This window comes from Hyperoodon ampullatus, assembly GCF_949752795.1.
Source record: "Hyperoodon ampullatus genome assembly, chromosome: 1".
NCBI lineage: Eukaryota > Metazoa > Chordata > Mammalia > Artiodactyla > Ziphiidae > Hyperoodon > Hyperoodon ampullatus.
This window is the reverse complement of record NC_136914.1, coordinates 31419987-31441166: the sequence shown is the minus strand read 5'-3', so window position 1 is coordinate 31441166 and position 21180 is coordinate 31419987. Positions and strand designations below refer to the sequence as shown.

The 21180-nt window shown below is 41.7% G+C and overlaps 1 protein-coding gene across 1 annotated transcript in view; it reads right to left on the bottom strand.

Annotated features, from left to right (window-relative positions):
• SPMIP2 (sperm microtubule inner protein 2) overlaps nt 1-21180 on the bottom strand; it is a gene marked incomplete at both ends in the record, with an annotated part of 93166 nt that overhangs the window by 33182 nt on the left and 38804 nt on the right. Inside the window, one exon of the mRNA XM_079710336.1 lies at nt 8591-8823. Coding sequence (XP_079566462.1) covers nt 8591-8823 — 233 coding nt within the window. The remainder of the gene's footprint in view (nt 1-8590; nt 8824-21180) is intronic.

Here is a 21180-nt window from a genome sequence, read left to right as displayed (position 1 = left end):
GATTCAAAAACAAATTCAACATCTTCACAGGAACAGATAACAACTGATTAGTATATTCTCTATCTTAAGGAAATCAGTGAGAATATCTTTACAGTTACTTTGCATGTTTTCAACTAGCGAAAATAATCATAACTTGAAATTGGATATTCCCTATTAAGCAACCTTTAAATAAGTCTAGGTATTAATTTAAAAGGATATGTCTGGTAATTACATTCAGGTGCTGTGAATTAGACACAATTTCTGAAATGAGCTGTTAAATTTAAGTTAAAGTAATCACAGACATGGGGGCCCATTCTAGTTAACAATGAAAATCATTGCTTAAAAAATTCATTTTTAATCCCAAATCATCTCTAGTCTAGAACTGCCATCACTGAGGAATCCTCTTGCTTTCTTGCTGTACTTAGCTCAGGATGTTTTTCCTAATATATCCAATTTTGACTTTCTTTACTAGAAAGGACCGTTTTCCATCTCTGTAACTAAGAGGTCTTTCTCGCCAGCAGAATGAGTACAATGGCAACGCGTTTCAAGAATGTGTGGACACTAGAGTTTCCCTTCTCCATCCTCCTCCTTTGTAACATAGCGCTCTCAGTACCAAACATTGGAGTGGAAAATCCCCTAAGGCTACCTTTTCTTATGCTAATGTAATTTTTTCTTCACTTGCTTCCATTTGCAAAATATAACTGTTAACTGCTTAGGTGTCTTTCTTCCCACAGCCAGTGAGAAGCATTCTCATTGCTGGCGTTGGGTCACCAAATTGCATAATGCTGTCTATTCTAGACTGGAACTACTGAAGGGAGAAAGGGGGCTTCAAGCCTTTGTGTACATGGCGCATGTGAAGCATTCATTTTATATTCAGAGCAGGAGTAGAAACAAAACAGTTCTCTCTGAAAAATGCCAGTGTTCAAGGCATGGATTCTGTGATGCATTTTTCTCACTAAAAAACAAAAATTGAACAATGCAGAGGCTCATATTTCATTGTATGCCACATTATACGTGAGCTTGAGTTGAGTACCACATGAATTATATCCTGGTCTCCCTTTTTTTTTTTTTTTTTTTTACTGCACTGTTTATTTAATTTGAATTAGTACATCAACTTTCAGCAAACAGACTAAACAGTAAGTTTCCTGAGTTCCTTGACTCTGGCCCCAGTATGTGTTTTCTGTGGAGTATCCAAATAATGAGAAACATATTCCATTATGTTTCTAATGTGCTTATCATAATATAATTTACAAATCCAGGGCTTCCGTGGTGGCGCAGTGGTTAAGAATCTGCCTGCCAATGCAGGGGACATGGGTTCAATCCCTGGTCCGGGAAGATCCCACATTCCGAGGAGCAACCAAGCCCATGCGCCACAACTGCTGAGCCTGGGCTCTAGAGCTTGTGAGCCACAACTACTGAACCCGCATGCTGCAACTACTGAAGCCCACGTGCCTAGAACCTGTGCTCTGCAACAAGGGAAGCCACCAATGAGAAGCCTACGCACCGCAGTGAAGAGTCCCCCCACTCACTGCAACTAGAGAGAAAGCCTGTGTGCAGCAACGAAGACCCAATGCAGCCAAAAAATAAAAAAAAAAAAACAATAAAGTGAGCTAAAAAAAAATCCGTGTAGGCAAGAAAATACAGTATATAGAGACATTAATAATACTAGATCCCATTTCTTGAGACTGTACTAGAGTCTGTACTAGATACTATGCTAAGTGCTTTCTACACATCTCACCTAATCCATTTAACAACACTCTAAGTTATTGTTATTATCCCTGTGGAAGACAGAATTCTAAAGACCCCCAAGATTCTCACTCCTTGGTATATACACCTTCTCCCAGATATTCAACCAAATACTAGGTACGGCTGTGAAGGGATTTTGCAGATGTAATTAAGATCCCAAATCAGTTGACTGTAAGAAAGGGAGATTATCCTCAGTGGCCCAAACTTCATCAGGTGAGCTCCTGAAAGGATCTGGGCTCTTCCAGGCAAAGGGGATTTGAAGTGTGAAAGCGATTTGGACATGAGGGAGAGCATCTGTTGCTGGCTTTAAAGATGGAGGGCACCACGGCTATGGTATGTGGGCAGATTCTCGAGGCTGAGACTGGTCCCTGGCTGACAGCCAGCAGAGAAATGGGACCTCAGTCCTACAACCCCAAGGAACTGAAAGCTGGAACAACCCCATGAACTCGGAAGAGCCTCCAAGCCTCAGGTGAGATCACAGCCACAGCCAACACCTTGCATCCAGCCTAGTGAGTGCTGAGCAGAGAACCCAGCCAGGCCTTCTTGGGACTTCTGACCTATAGAACTGTGAGCAAATAAATGGTGTTGTTTTAAGATGTTATGTGGTATTAGGTTATGCTCAATAGAAAACTAATGCAATGCCCGTTTTATAGGTGCAAAAACTGAGACATTATAAAGAATATTAGGCAGACTAGCATGCAAAGAAAGAGGGAAAATGAAAATTTCTTCAACTGGCTACTTTTGCATATTCAGTTTTTCATTAAGGCATAGATTTGCCCTGAAAAGCACTATGAATCCTCACTGCCTCATTTACTCTCAGAGAGAAGGCACATTTCTATTATTTTTTCTGCACTTCCCCAGAGAGATTAATGTTTTCCTTATTCACGTGATAATTCAAGATACACTAGAATTTTATTTTAAAGCAAGATTAGAGCTTATTCTGCTGGGAATTGTTAGGATATGTGATGAGTAACCAATCATTCTGCTACCAGCCCTTTATCCAGAGTTAGCAGAAGGTCCCTACCAGGGTGTGAAATACGAGTGGATTCAACTATTCAACCTACAGAAAAGCGACATGGGAGCTTCCCGAGTCTCTGCTTGTGCCCAGTACACAGTTTCTGAAATATAATCAAGTGCCTGGCTGGTGACCGTTCTTACCCTTGGAGTTTCCTAATGTGTTGGCACTGTTGTTAATTCAAAGGTTAGGAAGAGTGTTCCAAGTTAACTGTCCAATTAGCTCTACAACACAGAATTACACTGGGGGTGGTAGCTCAGGCATTGTGAACATAACAGTATAACTAAGTTTCAGTAATAAAAAATATAGGCTAAGTAGTTCTCAAATGACTGTTGAATAAGCTAGGAGGAAAATAATTCTCAATCTCACACATGCTTAAAAGCTCATCTCCCCCCCTTCTGCAACTTGGTCTCTTAACAATGACTCTGAATGAGAAAAGAATGGGATTTCAGTCTCCGTCTCCCATCATTTCTTGACGATCACGTACGCTGTGCTAAGCACTGCACGAAGGGCTGTGGATGCTGTCAGTACAAAGCCAAATAAGACACAGCTCTCAGACCTCAAGGTGCTTACAGCCGTTTGGGATGTGGCTGGCACTGTGGAGACCAACTGTGTCACCAAAAACTTCAACAACGATCACAGCACAAAGAAACTTCCTACGAATTCCTCCCCAGCTGCAGGAGCCCACAAGGCTTCCAAAGCACTTATTTTCAATGCCACTTTCTTTGTGCCCAGAGACAGTGGGACCACGTACCAGGGGCCCCTCTATTGAATGGGTTGTTTTCAATTTGCTCAATTAAGATTTCTTGGATCCTAGGTTCAGTCCTGGGAAGAGAATAGATATCTCCAGATTGCTATGCATTCTATGCATTTTTGTCAAAGCAGTGGAGGTACCCCGGAAGTGTTGTATATGAATAGTAGGGAAAAGTATAATCCTAAATTTATAATGGTATTAGAATTTCCTCCAAAGATCTTAAAAAGCCAAGATTTAGAAAACATATGTCCTGGTATTTTAGCCACCTGTGCTTGGGATATTAGATCACACACAAGTTTCCAAATTCTTGACAGTAAATTTAAAGGACCCTGGCTGTGGAGCCAACATCAGGTTTACCAGAACCCATTCTAATTTATACAGCTTTTTCTTAGCTTTCTATCTCCCTATCATCATCAAATACTATTCGTTGAAAACCTATGGCATATGCTTAATACTAACTTTAAGAAGTGTAATTTTTTAAAAAGGTGATGTTTACATTGAGATTCATACTCAAGATGCATGTCAAGACTTACAAAAGCTAGTAACCACCATGATGTATTTTTAGCCTCCCTTAATTAAGAATAAAATCACTCACTAGACTCTAAATTACATTGAATTCCTTTCTTTCTTCCTCCCTCCTTCCTTCGCTCTCTCTCTCTCTCTTTCTTTTCACATTTCCACATCCTAACAAAAGATGTGAACATTAGGATGTCTTTTTTTCCAATTCACCAATAATCATCCATAAATTCACAGCCACAAGGAGGAAGCCCACATCTGGCTGGGGCTGGGATGCCTGGTGACATGTGGAGTGGCAGTGTCCCCAGCTATCAGTAGAGATGCTTCTCTTTCCAAACCCGCTATTCTTCACGGAATGGCTTTGAACACAGCACAGAGAATGCATATCAGTGATATGTGCCTCGCTTGTTGTTTTCATGGTCTGTTCCAGAAAGGAAGCATCAAACTTAAAAACTTATTTCCTGGGAGTTTGGATACAAGTAAGTTCCTTCAATTTATTTGAGGAATCCTACATAAAGCCAGGTTTTATAAAATGGAGAAAATATAACACCTGCATAGAAGGGCATTGATGATGTTAATATATTATTTTCAAGAAAAAGGAGGGTTATTTGGCTTCTGTAGCCAAGGTTTCTTCTCCTTCATAGGCAGTCAGCATGTGGCCCTCCCCTACTAGAGGCTTCCCGTGGTACCAGGAAAGCCATTACTTTACACAGCACTTAAGGATGAAAGGTGCTCATGTAATTATTTTTATATTAAATGACAAACTGTTAGGATGCAAATAACTCTAAGAAATATAAAGTGAGAAATAAACACACACCCATCTGGGAAAGAAACAGCAGCCATCCCAAGGCGCTCCTAATTTTAGGAAAGCTATTTTCTATTTTGCTTTTGTAAGTTGGTTGGAAAAGGAAGCTTTATTATCTTTCAAAAGTCTTCTATATTGATAATAACATCTGGAGATTAGGAGTGTGAGATCTTAGGAATTTTAATGAGACTGTTTGTGATTCGCCCAAATGAGCCCAAAGGTTAATGAGAAGCTTGGGGGGAAAAACACCCAGAAATTCTAAAATGTGTGATTGGTGGTCTACATACTGATCAACTGCACACCAACAATACTTCTCTTTTCTAGGTGATTTTGAAAATTTTCCGGGACGCTGTCGTGTGAAGGTGGGTTTGGGAGAATGCACAGGGTGGGGCTGGAAATAAGGTACAGTTTGGGGGGCGGGGAACGTCACTGTCTTCTCTTTTTTTTTCCAGAATGCCAAAGATAATATTCGATGATATGTTTTGAAGCACTCTAGAGTGCTTATTACACAGAAACTGGAAAATAATAAAACTAAAAATAGAGCTACCATATGACCCTGCAATCCCACTCCTGGGCATATATCCAGAGAAAACCATAATTTGAAAAGAGACATGCACCCCAATGTTCACTGCAGCACTATTTACAGTAGCCAAGACATGGAAACAATCTAAATGTCCATTGACGAATGGATAAAGACGATGTGGCACATTTATACAATGGAATATTACTCAGCCATAAAAAGAACGAAATAATGCCATTTGGAGCAACACGGATGGACCTAGAGATTATGATACTAAGTGAAGTACATCAGACAGAGAAATACAAATATCATATGATATAACTTATATGTGAAATCTTAAAAAAAAAATTACAAATGAACTTATATACAAAACAGAAATAGACTCACAGACATAGAAAACAAACTTATGGTTACCAAAGGGGAAAGGGGAGGGAGGGATAAATTAGGAGTTTGGGATTAACAGATACACGACTATATATAAGACAGATAAACAACAAGGACCTACTGTATAGCACAGGGACCTGCACTCAACATTTTGTAATAACCTACAAGGGAAAAGGATCTGGAAAAAATAGACATATATGTATATATAACTGAATCACTTTGCTGTACACTTGAAACTAACACAAGATTGTAAATCAACTATTCTCCAATAAAAAAATTTTAAGATTTAATAAAGAAACAAAAAAGAAAATAACTATTACTAAGCTCTTTCTTATTATGTCAAATATGTGGGTGATATCCACTACTGATGATTCATTTTACTATCATGAATGAAGCATCTGTGTGCAAACGATGCAGAGTGGTGGGGATCTGGGAGAGGCTTGAGGCCCCGTGAAGAAAGGACGGGCCCTTAGGAGACAAGGCAACCGGGACTGACCCGGGCGGACACTGCCTCAGGGAAAAGTGCTCGCCCTGATGAGCGCCTCGCCCAGCGGCTCCAGCCCCGTGTTCCGACTTCGTTTTCTGTCCCTTCCTCTCACACACGCTGGGCTCTCACGAAGTCCCTGAGCTCTCGGCCTGGGCTGAGATCCCAGCTCCATCACTGACCAGCTGTACGGCCTCAGGCAAGGGGCCTCGGCTGTCAATATCTCCGACCCCTCCTCTGTAAGATGAAAATGATCACAGTGCCTTCCTCACATAGTAAATAGTCAACGGGAGCTCTTTTTTAAAAAATTTATTTTATTGGAGTATAGTTGATATACACTGTTGTGTTGGTTTCTGGTGTACAGCCAAGTGATTTAGTCATGTATATTTTTTCATATTCTTTTCCATTATGGTTTATTATTAAGATATTGAATATAGGTCCCTGTGCTATACAGTAGGACCCTGTTGTTTATGTTTTATACATAGTGGTGTGTATATGTTAATCCCAAGCTCCTAATTTATCCCTCCCTCACCCCCTTTCCCCGTTGGTAACCAAAAGTTTGTTTTCTATATCTGTGGGTCTGTTTCTGCTTCATAAATAAGCTCATTTCTGTCATATTTTATTTTATTTTACTTTTTGGCCGCACTGCACGGCATGTGGGATCTTATTTCCCACACCAGGGATCGAACCCGTGCCCCCTGCAGTGGAAGCACCAAGTCTCAACCACTGGACTGCCAGGGAAGTCTCTCTGCCATATTTTAGATTCCACGCATAAGTGATATCATATATTTGTCTTTCTCTGTCTGGTATACTTCACTCAGTATGACAATCTCTAGGTCCATCCATGTTGCTGCAAATGGCATTATTTCATTCTTTTTACGGCTGAGTAATATTTCATTGTATATATGTGCCACATCTTTATCCATTCCTCTGCTGATGGACACTTAGGCTGTTTCCATGTCTTGGCTATTGTGAATAGTGCTGCTATGAACATTGCATGCATCTTTTGTTTTTTAACATCTTTACTGGAGTATAATTGCTTTACAATGGTGTGTTAGTTTCTTCTGTATAACAAAGTGAATCAGCTATACATAGCATGTATCTTTTTGAATTATGGTTTTGTCTGGATATATGCCCAGGAGTGGGATTGCAGGATCATATGGTAGCTGTATTTGCAGTTTTTGAGGAACCTCCATACTGTTTCCCATAGTGGCTGCACCAATTTACATTCCCACAGCAAGAGCTCTTTTTATGTTTACTTTCTCTAAATAAACTCACAGTGAGAAAAATGTCTCATAAAGCAACCGACCTTGGACTGATTTATTCGACATCCATCAAGAAGTCTGTTCCCATGTCCATGAAACTCAGAGAAGCCCTCTGTGTTCATAACACGGGAATTTGGGGCAGATAAACAGGAGGCAGGAGTTTCAAAGCCTCGAAAAATTTCCTTTTTATTATATGACACTGTATCCCATATAAATATATTATTGGCGCATCCCCATGGTTCTCTTCTACACAGGGTTTATCTTCTACACATCGCTCAAGGTATTATACCATATGATATATTGGTTGCAATAGCTGTTATGATTCACTGATTTAATATTGTCTTTGGGACCACACCTTTACTATATGAGGCTGTACTATATTGCCTTAAGAAATCCAGTTACTGCATCGTTGATACATATTTTCAGGCAAAGTCTCACCTGGGAAAAAAGTCTGAATTCTCAGATTTTGCTTCTAAAATCACCCGTGCTCTCTCCTGTTTCAGAGGAGAACGTGTAGGGTCACGCCCGCATCCACATCACCAAACGGAGATAGACAAGTTTTCTAAGAGCCCTCCGACTACGTGCCCTGGATGCTCTGACTTAAAGGCATGATCCACACAGTGGGTTTTAAAGCTCTGGGGCTGGTTTCTAGGTTGGTGGATGAAGTCCAGCACAGACTGCTGCTTTAACACCACCCACTCATCAAGCCTTGCAAGGATGGGGGAACGTGTGTGAATGTCACAGCGTCGATGGGAATCTGGATGCATTCCAAAGCCAAGTGCAAATGCTCTTGGATTGCCCTCGGCTTCACTCCCTTCACACCCCTCCTTGCCAGTACTAAAGGACGAAGGGAGTGATAGCAGCAAGTACATTTATTCACACACTCATTTTTCTGCAAAAACTCCAATGCCATTGCTTCTCAAGGACAGGTCACAATAGGGAAGGGATGTGGGAACAGATGTGTATGTATGACTGATTCACTTTGTTATAAAGCAGAAACTAATAAAAAATAAATAAATAAAGGACAGGTCAAGAGTATGACGTTTCCTATGGAAGCAAACTCAGAAAGCATTCAAACCAGAAAACAATGTGCAAGGAGGAGCATAAATTTAAGAAAAATACCTTAACGTGAAAGCCAGTCTGAAGCCTTGTTTTGTTGATAAAATCATACACTGGTATTCCCCAACCAATTTCACCAACATACTCAGATTTATATTTGGCCGGCAAGCTTCTCTTTGAGGCAGGCCTCCGTAAATATCTGAGATCTCCCGTTTTTTCTAATGCAGGACGCTTCTCTCCTATATAGGAAGCATGCTGAGCAATTTTAGGGAGATGATCCTTTACATAATCTGGGCCTTAAAACAGAAAGAAAAAAACACTTAAAAAAAATCTCCACACTTTATTCTAAGACGCTTTATTCTAAATGGTAGAAATAATAATAGCTAATGCTTGTATGTCATTGACTATATTCTAGGTGCTCTCATAAGCCTTTTAGATATGTTAATTCAATTACTCCTTGTATTAACCAAATGCAGTTGGGCGTATTATTTCCCCCAGTTTATAGGTGGGGAAAACGAGGCCCAGAAGGATTGGTTACTTGTCCAGAGTCACAGCTAATGAGCCGACAGGCTGTCTCGTGGTTTTCTTTATAACCAACTTAATACAGACACGTTCTTTTTTTAAATTTTATTTTATTGAAGTATAGTTGATTTACAATGTTGTGTTAATTTCTGCAGTACAGCAAAATGATTCAGTTATACACACACACACACACACACATACACACACATATATATTCTCTTTCAATTTCTTTTCCATGATGGCTGATCACAGGATATTGAATATAGTTCCCTGTGCTCTACTATAGCTATAGTCTGCTATAGTAGGACTTGGTTGTTTATCCATTCTCTATATACTAGTTTGCATCTACCAACCCCATATTCCCAGTCCATCCCCCCCAACCTCCTCCCCCTTGGCAACCACAAGTCTGTTCTCTATGTCTGTGAGTCTGTTTTTGTTTCATAAATAAGTTCATTTGTATCATATTTTAGATTCCACATATAAGTGATATCATATGGTATCTGTCTTTCTCTGTCTGACTTACTTCACTTCGTATGATAATCTCTAAGTTCATCCATGTTGCTGCAAATGGCATTGTTTTGTTCTTTTTTTATAGCTGAGTACTATTCCATTGTACATATGTACCACATCTTCTTTATGCATTCATCTGTCAATGGACATTTAGGTTGTTTCCATGTCTTGGCTGTTGAATAGCAGACACAGTCTTTACACTACAACTCCTCACTACTACCACATTTGCAGGATGTTGGTCTTTAGACATCGAGATGTTTTATCTAGAGAGATAAAATCCCGAAATGAGGATTAGAAAATTCCCCAAGTGTATTAGAAGCCATGGGAAGATGGAGAAAATTGCCAGATGAGGAGGACAGCTCATAACGGATGATGCCCAAAGGCAGGGGCATTTAATAAACATTGGTATTTTAAATGTAAGACAGTGAACAAAGGAATCAATGAATTGTGGAAGTGGGTGAAGCAAAAATAACAGGAGGTCTGGGAAAAGATGGCTTACACCTTGGTGTTGAGAGTTGATGATGTGAACATGTAAAGAGAAGCCAGAATGGTCCTGATTAGAACAGACAATGAGCTGCTGGCCCAGGAAGAGTTTCAGAAGTCCCGGAACCAAAGTGGCTGCAGGATTGTCCGGGCAGGTTGGTTGGGGAACACAAAGAAGAAACGTCACTCCTCTTACCCAAGGTGAACCCCAGACCTTGGAAGCAGAGGCTGTGCTGTGGTCACGGTGTCACCTGGCCCCTCCTGACCCCGTGGCCCCTCTCATTTTGTCTTAGGTCATGGAGCTCAGGGTTTGCAGGGAGCACAGGTGGGCGGGGGGTTGACCACATGCTCCGATGAAGTGGTCAGTGTGGTTACAAGTCTGTGCCTGGAAACATCATCCAAGCTTTCCAAGGGAGCTGAAAATGTGAGAAATCGCTCCCCAGACACAGGTTTTGGGCAGATGTTGCCCCAGCTTCCCAGTCACCACAGCTCCCATGACACCTGCGTGTTCACTGTGCCCCATTTCCCATGATGGACCCATCGTGGCCCCAGGTTCTCACTCAGGTAAGGTATAGGATGGCCCAAGCATGAAAAACTGTTTTCTCTCCCAATTTGACAGGTGTTGAGGGCTCACCTACAAAACTGCTGCCATAAGGAGAATGTTGCAATCTCCTCCAAACAGGATGAAATTACAACTGTATTAGTCTTGCTGGAATTTCAGGGTATTTTGAGGCTGGGGTTTTCCCAAATGTTCCCCTAATGCTGCTCCCATGAGTGACCATGACAAAGCCTGGACATGAACTGGGGGTTCTCTATTGTCAAATACACTTGAGAACACTATCCGTTTGCCGTTCAGAGAGTCCCAGCATATGAAAGCGTGTTAAAAGTTCTGAGAAATCCGGGCTTCCCTGGTGGCTCAGTGGTTAAGAATCAGCCTTGCAGGGGACACGGGTTCAAGCCCTGGTCCAGGAAGATCCCACATGCTGTGGAGCAACTAAGCCCGTGCACCACAGCTACCGAGCCTGCGCTCTAGAGTCCATGAGCCACAACTACTGAGCCTGCACTCTAGAGCCTGAGAGCCACAACTACTGAGGCTGCACTCTAGAGCCTGAGAGCCACAACTACTGAGCCTGTGCTCTAGAGCCCGTGCACCACAACTACTGAGTCCGCGTGCCACAACTACTCAAGCCTGCGCGCCTCGAGCCCGTGCTCCAAAACAAAGAGAAGCCACCACAATGAGAAGCCCATGCACCGCAACGAAGAGTAGCCTCCGCTCAGCCACAACTAGAGAAAGCCCACGCGCGGCAGTGAAGACCTAACACAGCCAAAAATAAATAAATAAATCTATTTAAAAAAAAAAAAGTTCTGAGAAATCCTGCGGTAAATTAACCTGTTTGCAATTATGTAATCCAGCGTTTCCCAAACTTATCTAAACATGGACCCCTTTCCTCGCTGGGTCACCTGTATGCATCCTGCAGACACCAGCAGATTTGGGAAAATATTGATCCTCCATGTAATTTTCGGTTGTTGCTAAAATTTTGTCATAACCTCACACTATTGCAAAAGTGAGAGCAGACGTATATCTATAGTTATTCCTTGTCACTCTGCAGACCACAATACGTTTTTTAAAAGAGCAATTACTTGACAGCTGAGTCTAAACACTTCGTTTTAGACAGCATCGTAGAAAGTGAACGCACTTTACAAGCCAAGTGTGGGGAGAGGAGCTCCCCAGAGAATCTAGCTTCTCTGTGGCCTTTCAGTTGAGTCACTGGACTTTCCTGAAACCCCATGTCCTCCTGTGTGCTTTAGAAATAGCGTGATGCAGCGTGAATGGCACAGGAAGTTCTGGGACATCCCTCCCTGGCTGCATAGCTGACGCAGGCACCTGCCTATACAGCAGAGGCAGCTGAGCGTCACTGTCTGCAGTGGGCCAGGTTCACAGCCGTCCCCTGGAGCCGGCCTGATGTTCACCTAACCAAAAAATCCACTCTCACCACCCAGCCAGCAACGCAGACATGGGGTTTCCCTGATGGGCAGTTCCACGGGTGTCTGGCTTTAAATGACCCATATTTTCCTCCCCTAACCCTCATCCTCCAGAGCCGAGACTCTCTGCTGGATCCGATTCCCTGCTTCAAGGTCAAACTTCCAACTCCTGTCCAATCCACGGTCGCTTTATTTTTCCTTTAACAGCTATCATCTCTGTTCGAGAACTGTTGCTACGTCCCTTAGGGTGTTCCTAACTGTTTTTCATCTTATGGCAAGTTTTCTTGGATCGTTCACTGTTTTCCCCAAAACCCCGGCCCCCATTTGCCAGCCATGAAGTTGACAGCTCCTGGGTTAATAAAACCCTCATGTGCCCATCTGCTTTGGAGTTCTTGTCAACACCTGAAGACCAGCTCCACGGGGACAACCCGCAGCTGTAATCCTGAAACAGAGCTGCCCAGCATTGGTCTACTGCCAGGAGAGCCACGTCATGATGGGGGAAGGAGAGGTACTTCCATTTACACCTGTGCCAGGCTTCATGGGTCCTCATTTCTGCATCTTCCTGCCCTGGAGAAACTGTGATCTCAAGGTCAGTGGGTAGATCCTGTCTCCCCTGTACGTGCCCAACGTGACTTGTTCATCAGTGTCTGAAATTCTCAAGTTACGGTCGAAGATGTGGTTTTGAAGCTAAACTACCGTAGGGTCAAATCCTGGCTTTGTCTTGTGCTTTGTGACCCAGGGAACATCATTCGGCCTCTGAGTTTAGGCTTCTCATCTCTAAAATGAAAAAAGACACACGCACTCCAGTGTTCACAGCAGCACTATACACAACAGCCGAGACATGGAAGCCACCTAAATGCCCATCGACAGAGGAATGGATAAAGAAGATGTATTATATACATACAATGGAATATTACTCAGCCATAAGAAAAACAAAATAATGACATTTGCTGCAACATGGACAGACCTAGAGATTATCATACTAAGTGAAGTAAGACAGACAGAGAAAGACAAATATCGTATGATATCACTTATATGTGGAATATAAAATATGATACACATGAACTTATTTACAAAACAGAAATAGACTCACAGACATAGAAAACAAACTTATGGTTACCAAAAGGGAAAGGCGGGGGAGGGATAAATTAAGAGTTTGGGATTAACAGACACACACCACTATATATAAAATAGATAACCAAAAATGACCTAGTATAGAGCACAGGGAACTACATTCAATATTTTGTAATAACCTATAATGGAAAATAATCTGAAAAAGAATATATATATATGTGTGTGTGTATGTATAACTGAATCACTTTGCTGTACACCTGAAAGTAACACAACATTGTAAATTACCTATACTTCAATTTTTTTAAATGGTTAAAAAAAAAAAGAATAGTGATGCCTGTCTGGTAGCCTTGCTGGAAGGAGAGGAAATAATTTTATTGAAAGAAGTGCTTATCTGAGGATCTGGCACATAAGATACAGCAATATTATTATTCGTGTCTCTTCCTCTTGCTTGTCTGTTCGCTTCTTGTTTTAATTTGATGCTTTGCCTTACCTGTTACATTTTTTAAAATATATTTTAGGAGCTTTCACTGATAAACAATTTATTTCTTATTGTGAATAAACTTGGAAGCCTTTCCTGAGAGCTCTTCTAGATCAGGGGTTGGCAAACTTTTCCTGTAAAAGACCAGAGAGGAAATATTTGTGGCTTTGCATGCAGGGCATACAGCCTCTGTCTCAACTACTCAGCTCTGCCCTTTAGGGCAAAAGCAGTCATGGACATTATGTAAACAAGTGGGTGTGGCTGGGTTCCAATAAAAGTTTATTTACAGACATTGCATTTTTAATTTCATGTAATTTTCACATGTTACAAACTATTATCCTTCTTTTGCTTTTCCCCCCAACCATTTGAAAAAGTAAAAACCATTCTTTGCTCACAGGGGGCAGGACAAATTTGATCCAGGAGCCATAGTTTGCCAACCTCTGATGATGGTGGACAGAAAGGCAGCAGATGCCACGGAGGCTGGGAAGAGCCCAGACTGGTGAATCCTGGCGGCTTTCCAACAAGCATCACCCGCTGCCAACACTCGGAAAGGCCCGGCCATGGCATGTGTCAATGGAGAAAGTTCCATCCTGAGGCAGATGTCTCTTTCTGACTTCTCTCCTCTGCATTTGCAGTGTTTCAATTAATTAACGAACTCACTCCTTTATTCTCTCACTGATGGCTTCATTCCTTCAACAAATATTTATTGAACTGTACGCCAGGCACCGTTCCAAGTGCTGGGCATAGAGCAGCGAACAAAGCCAAGACCCTGCCTTCAAGGAGCTTCTCTTGTGTTTGAGAGGCAGGCGATACTTGTAAACAGTCCTTCAGCATCTTTCATCTGGCTTATCACAGTAACCTCCTAACTACTCTTGGCCTCTAGCTTCTCTCCTATCCAATCCATCCTCCACGCAGCTGCCGGGAGGAATCTAAAACGGAGGTAAAATAACATATCTCTTCTCCTAAAAAACATGAAATGGTTTTCTAGAATGGTGCCTATAATTTTTTTCATCCAGATTTCCTAGGATTTCTGACTAGTGTCTTCATAAACTGAGCCAAGCCTACTGATGGAGTCTTACCTTCCTTCTCCTTTTCTCATCATCAGAACTCATCTTTCAACACTTATTGTGAGTGCTGCCTCTTCTGGAAAACCCCTCTAATGCCGCCAAGTCAAAATTAGATGCTCAGCATGCTGCGTTCACAGGAGTTTCTTTATTTCATCTTTAAAAATATCATACTTATTGGATCTACTCCATTTGTAACCTCCTAGAGGGTAAAGGGTATATTTTATTTATCTCTGTGAACACTTAAAACATTTTTTTTTTAGGGCTTTCCTGGTGGCGCAGTGGTTGAGAGTCCGCCTGCCGATGCAGGGGGCACGGGTTCGTGCCCCGGTCCGGGAAGATCCCACATGCCGCGGAGCGGCTGGGCCTGTGAGCCATGGCCAATGAGCCTGCGCATCCGGAGCCTGTGCTCCACAACGGGAGAGGCCACAACAGTGAGAGGCCCACGCACCGCAAAAAAAACAAAAAAATTTAATTGAAATAGATTTGACATATAACATGTGTACATTTAAGGTACACAACATATTGATTTGATACATTTATATATTCTAATCTGATCGCCATTGTAGTGATAATTAGCACATCTATCATTTCTTTTTAGTGGTTGGACTAATTAAAACTAGTCTCTTAGCAAGTTTGATGATAATAATACCATATTGTTGTCCATACTCACTATGTGGTGCATTAGATCTCTAGGCTTATTTGCTACTCTTTGCAAGTTTGTACCTTTAAACGACATTTGTCCTATCCCACCAATTCCCAGCCCCTGGTAACCACCATTCTACACTTTAAGTGTGTGGCTTTTTTAGATTCTACATATAACTGATATCATACAGTATTTGTCTTTCTCTGACTTATTTCACTAAGCATAATGTCCTCAAGGTCCATCTGTGTGGTCACAAATGGCAGATGTCCTCTTTCTCATGGTTGAATTATATATATATGTATATATGATATATATATATATATATACATCATATCTACACATATAATCTCTGTAAAGTCTTAATTGCCAGCACAGTGCTTGGAACATAGTAGGTCCTCAAGAAGCATGTGTTGAATGCTGAAGAGAACTTTTTGCTGAATAAGTGAATTAAAGAATTCCATCATAAGATGGGAAGTATATAAAGTCATGCTGAGGGAGAAACAAGCAGTTCTTCAAATATCTATAAGCAATCTAATTTCCAGAACTGCCTTAGACCCTCCTAGTCTGGACTTCATGACTCGACAGTTTAGGGTAAGGTCAGAGAAAGGACTGCTTTTCACAACATTTATTCTGAATAGTTGGAGGCACAGAGAAGGATGAGTGCTCACAGCAATATCACTTCGTCCCATAATATGGCCTCATGAGGCCAATTCTCCACTTCAGTGACCAAAAGGAAACACACCAAGGAAATAAATCAAAAGGCATCGAGTGGAACACGGAAATGAGTGTTTTAACATGTATATTTGAAAATATGTTGACAATACAGGTATAAATTGGCCATTATAGATGTGCCATGCAGAAGAGCAGGGTTAGTTGGGGGAAGCAAGCCAAGGCAAAGGTCAGAGGGAGGGATGTGAAATATGAAACAAACTCTAAGGGACACATCTGACATATGCACGTGGGGAAAGGAGAGGAGATGCTAATTGTTATAACTGCTAATGTGCACAGGACTCTCCATTTCTATCAACTGGCACACAGTGGACTCATGGACAGGAACAGTTTTAAACTCCGTATTTCAATGCAAGTCATGCAATTATTCAATAGGTCTAACCATCGGATGACCTGGAAGACTCAGTTTGTCGATATGCGTTTGGAAGATGCTGGAGTAGGAAGGACCTGATCTCATTCCCCTCCCCACCCCGCACTGGCACGCCAAAAGCACCACTATTTACAGAGCAACTATGGATGCAAAAGACCAGAAGGCTAGCAGAAAAGATCGTCTACGAGTAAAGATATAAAGAAGGAATCTCAATCAGACGGATAGAAAGGAAGGAGACACAGCATCCCCAGGTGGGTGACCCACAGATGAGAGGATAATCCCAAATGGACAGGTGCACCATACAGTCTAAAGAGACCTCGTTCTCCTCCTTCAGCAGCATTGTCTGCTCTCAGGACAGACATTATTATTCCCTGAAGCGGTAAAGTACAGCTTGGTCCGTGTTTCATGTGTGAGGTCAGGGTCCCCAGCTATTTTAGGAGCGTGTCTTGTCTCTCTGCTTGTCAAGCAGTCCCGGGTTAGTTCTTTCAGAGACTCAAACTGTCTTCTATTTGCTTCAAGCTTCCAAAGCATCCTGGGCGGTGCAGTGCACTAAGCAAATGCTTGGTAATATTCGTTGAAAGATCGACTACTTTAACATTAAGTTGCTGATGTAATCCAAAAGTATAAAATTCCGTACTTTTCCATGTGAACACAGAAAAAAGGCAGGATCAAAAGTTTTGTAGGGCTTCCCTGGTGGCGCAGTGGTTGAGAGTCCACCTGCCGATGCAGGGGACACGGGTTCGAGCCCTGGTTCGGGAAGATCCCACATGCCGCGGAGCAACTAAGCCTATGAGCCACAAATACTGAGCCTGCGCTCTAGAGCCCGTGAGCCACAACTACCGAGCCCACATGCCACAACTACTGAAGCCCACGTGCCTAGAGCCCGTGCTCCGCAACAAGAGAAGCCACTGCAATAAGAAGCCCGTGCACTGCAACAAAGAGTAGCCCCTGCTCACCACAATTAGAGAAAGCCACGTGCAGCAACGAGGACCCAGTGTAGCCAAAGATAAATAAGTAAATAAATTTACAAAAAAATAATAATAAATAGGTTTCATTGCTTTAGTTGGTTTTGACTTGGAATTTTCCTGTATAGATGTGTGTAAAATAGTCAATTTATTATAAGGAACTCTTTACCATTCATGGAGACAGTCCTCAGACGTTCCCATGACAAAAGATATTAAGATGTACGTATGTAAAACTAATAAAAACCCACCAGAGCACTGCAAGTAACAGGAAGTCATCACAAATTAATTAAATAATAAGAGAGATCATTGTGTCATATTGTAAGACCTGAGGTCTGAGGAATCTGGGCTTGCTTAATGCCCAGCGATGTCCTCAGAAGAAGAGACTCTTCCCAGGTCTGTGCTCTGCATCCTCAGGGTACCAGGTCGCCTTCAGGCAAGCTCCCCTTGAGGCTCCGAGGAGGCTGTCACAGACAGCTCCAGGTGTCATAATGCAGGTACCATATGGTACCTGCATAATATTATGCAGGTACCATAATGCCCAAGAGGGGTTGTGTGTGTTTCACCAGTGGAGAAGCCCCTCCTCGAAAACAACAGGTGAAGTCCTCTCTCATTTTATTGGTCAGAACTGAGTCATTTATCTCTTCCTAAAACCAAGCACTGGAAGAGGACTGGGATTTCACAGCCTGGCATGAATGAGTCAGGGTTTAACCCTGAGTCATATGAAGCCAAATTATGCAACCAAACAAAACGGTGGCTCCCTGGAAAGGAGGAGGATGTGAGGCCCCTGACTTGTCTGACACAGAGCACATAGGGAAACTCCTCACAGAAAAAAAGGAAACCACACACCCAATGTGACTTTTTTTTTACTGCTTTACAATCTACTTTTAATACCACACACAATGATTTGAAGTCACTACCATCTGGTTCTCGATCACATGCTGAATTATAATTCATTTGGTATTTATGCTCTCACGCATGAGGATATGACTTTACACAGAAACAGAGAAATGGAGGCCAGCCAGGGGCCCCGTCAGAACTCACCTTCACAAAATGCAGGGGAGAGAGGTTCCTCTCAAACCCTCTGAGCTAGAGCAGAGGTGGGCAAACTGCTATGAAGGGCCAGCGAGTAAATGTTTCAGACTCTGGGGCCTTAGCATGTCTGTCACCACAACTCAGCTCTGTCTTTGCAGCACAAAAACGAGCCATAGGGACTTCCCTGGTGGTCCAGTAGTTAGGACTCTGCGCTTCCACTGCAGGGGGCACGGGTTCGATCCTTGGTTGGGGAACTAAGACCCTGCGTGCCACAGGGCATAGCTGACTATCCTCTGATCTGGAGTATCTCATATTTGCCTTTTATTTGACACTTTCTCCATGTGTATTTTAGACAGAAAGCTTCTCCATTTGTTAGAGTCAAGTAGCTGAGTACATCACTGCAAAAATTAGTATTTCATTGAAATGCACTATTTTGCATCAAAGAGCCTACCTTTTATTTGTACAAAAGGTCCCAGAGAAAGTGTTGCTTTATTCTACTCTGCTGGTGTTAATTTGGCCCATCTCATTTCTGACTCTGTGATCATTGATTTTCATATTATTAGAGCTGTGTTAGTGACCAGTGAGGAAATGCAAATATAGTTAACCTGCCAGTGCAGATAAAAAGTAGAAAAGTGGGTGGGATGATAAATGATACAGATACACTGGAAATAATAACACGAGGTAAGAATGGCACTGGTTTACCGCTAAACAGGTATGCGTTGCTCTGTTCGTGCTCTGAGTAATGATGGGAATTACCACCTAATCCAGAGAGAGGAGCTTAACTAACTCTGGGCTGGGTGGAAACAGCTGCCATGGACTGTAAAATGTACCATCGACTTAATATTAGGTTTGCTTCAAAAAGAGAAAAGAAAAGAAACTTACTACTTTAAATGTAGGCATTGATAGCAAGGCACATCACAGACAAGTTAAAATGTAACTTGTGAAAATAACACTTCTTAGCCTTCATGAAATATGGCCATTTCCTTCTCTATCCCCTGGATAAACAGGACATCAGGAAAGGATTGTTTATTTCTAAATGGCAGTAAGTGACTTCAGTTTAGACCAGGACAAATTTAGACTAGTAAGTGGTGTTTCTCCACCTTGTAAATTATATAATAAATGAGTAAAAGTGGCTTTAAAATGGCTGAAAGTAGGTTGTAAGAAAAACATGGGAACTCGCTATTGGGATTATTATTTTTTTTTTGGTATGCGGGCCTCTCACTATTGTGGCCTCTCCCGTTGCGGAGCACAGGCTCCGGACATGCAGGCTCAGCGGCCATGGCTCACGGGCCCAGCCGCTCCACGGCATGTGGGATCTTCCCGTACCGGGGCATGAACCCGTGTCCCCTGCCATCGGCAGGCGGACTCTCAACCACTGCGCCACCAGGGAAGCCCACTATTGGGATTATTGAGAAATGTTTAATTGTAAAAAAAAAACAGGTAAGCAGTAATCAACAGACAGGTACTCTTTACACTTTTGTATCTTTTAAAAAATGTTGTATTGAAGTATAGTTGATTTACATGTGTTAATTTCTGCTGTACAGCAAAGTGACTCAGTTATACATATACATACATTCTTTTTTATATTCTTTTCCATTATGGTTTTTCCCAGGATATTGAATATAATTCCCTGTGCTATACAGTAGGGCCTTGTTAATTACCCATTCTATACATTTTTTGTATCTTTTTTATTATACCTTTACCCTTTTCTACTCAGCCAGCCAGGGAACTGGCTGTGCTCCCAGATACTAGTTAAGGGGACTGAAATGAAACAAGTCCTCATTTATTCCAAGAACAGATCCACTGCACTGTGGCACTTTGCTTTTAAAATGGGTCTGTGAACAGGTGAAATATTAGACTCACAAAGCCACATGAGAGCAGAGATTATACATTAAAAACTAAGTAAAATTTCTTTATCAGTTCATATCTGCATGTCCTTACTTTGGGGATCTACTCTCCCCTCCCTGCGAGCAAATATTTTCTTCTCGAATCAACTTGGTGCAGCAGGGAGAGCCCTTGGACAGGAGGACAATGACATTGGGACTTTGGTCTTGGCATGGCTGCCACGCTGAGAGGACCTGGGAAAACCCTCACATCTTCCTTGGTTAATACAATTTCTTCTTTTAACAACTTTGTTGAAGTGTAACTGACATACAATAAACTGCATGTATTTAAAGTGTGCAATTTAAGTCTTACAAACATGTACACACATGAGCAGAGTGCCACATAAATACAGAACACCCAGTTAAGTTTGAATTTCAGATAAACTAAGTATTTTTTTTTTTAGTGTAAGTATGTTCCAAACATTGCATGGTACATACTTATACTAAAAATATTCTTTATTCGGAATTCAAATTTAGTTGGCGCCTTATATTTTCACTTGCTAAATCTGGCAACCCTATCCATGAAATATCACCACAATCAAGATAAAAAGCATATCCATCACCCCCAAATTTTCTCACCCGCCTTTGGAAATTCTACCTTTTCCCACTCCCTGCCCTTTCCTACACCCAGGCAGCCACTTATCTGCGTTCAGTTCCTATAAATTAACTTGGATTTTCTACAATTTTATATAAATGGCATCATATAGCATGCACTCTCTTTTTAAAATTTTTTTTTATTGAAGTGTAGTTGATTTACAACATTGTGCCAATCTCTGCTGTACAGCAAAGTGACTCAGTTATACACATATATACATCCTTTTTGTATATTCTTTTCCATTATGGTTTATCACAGGATATTGAATATAGTTCTCTGTGCTATACGGTAGGTCCTTGTTGTTTATCCAACCTATATA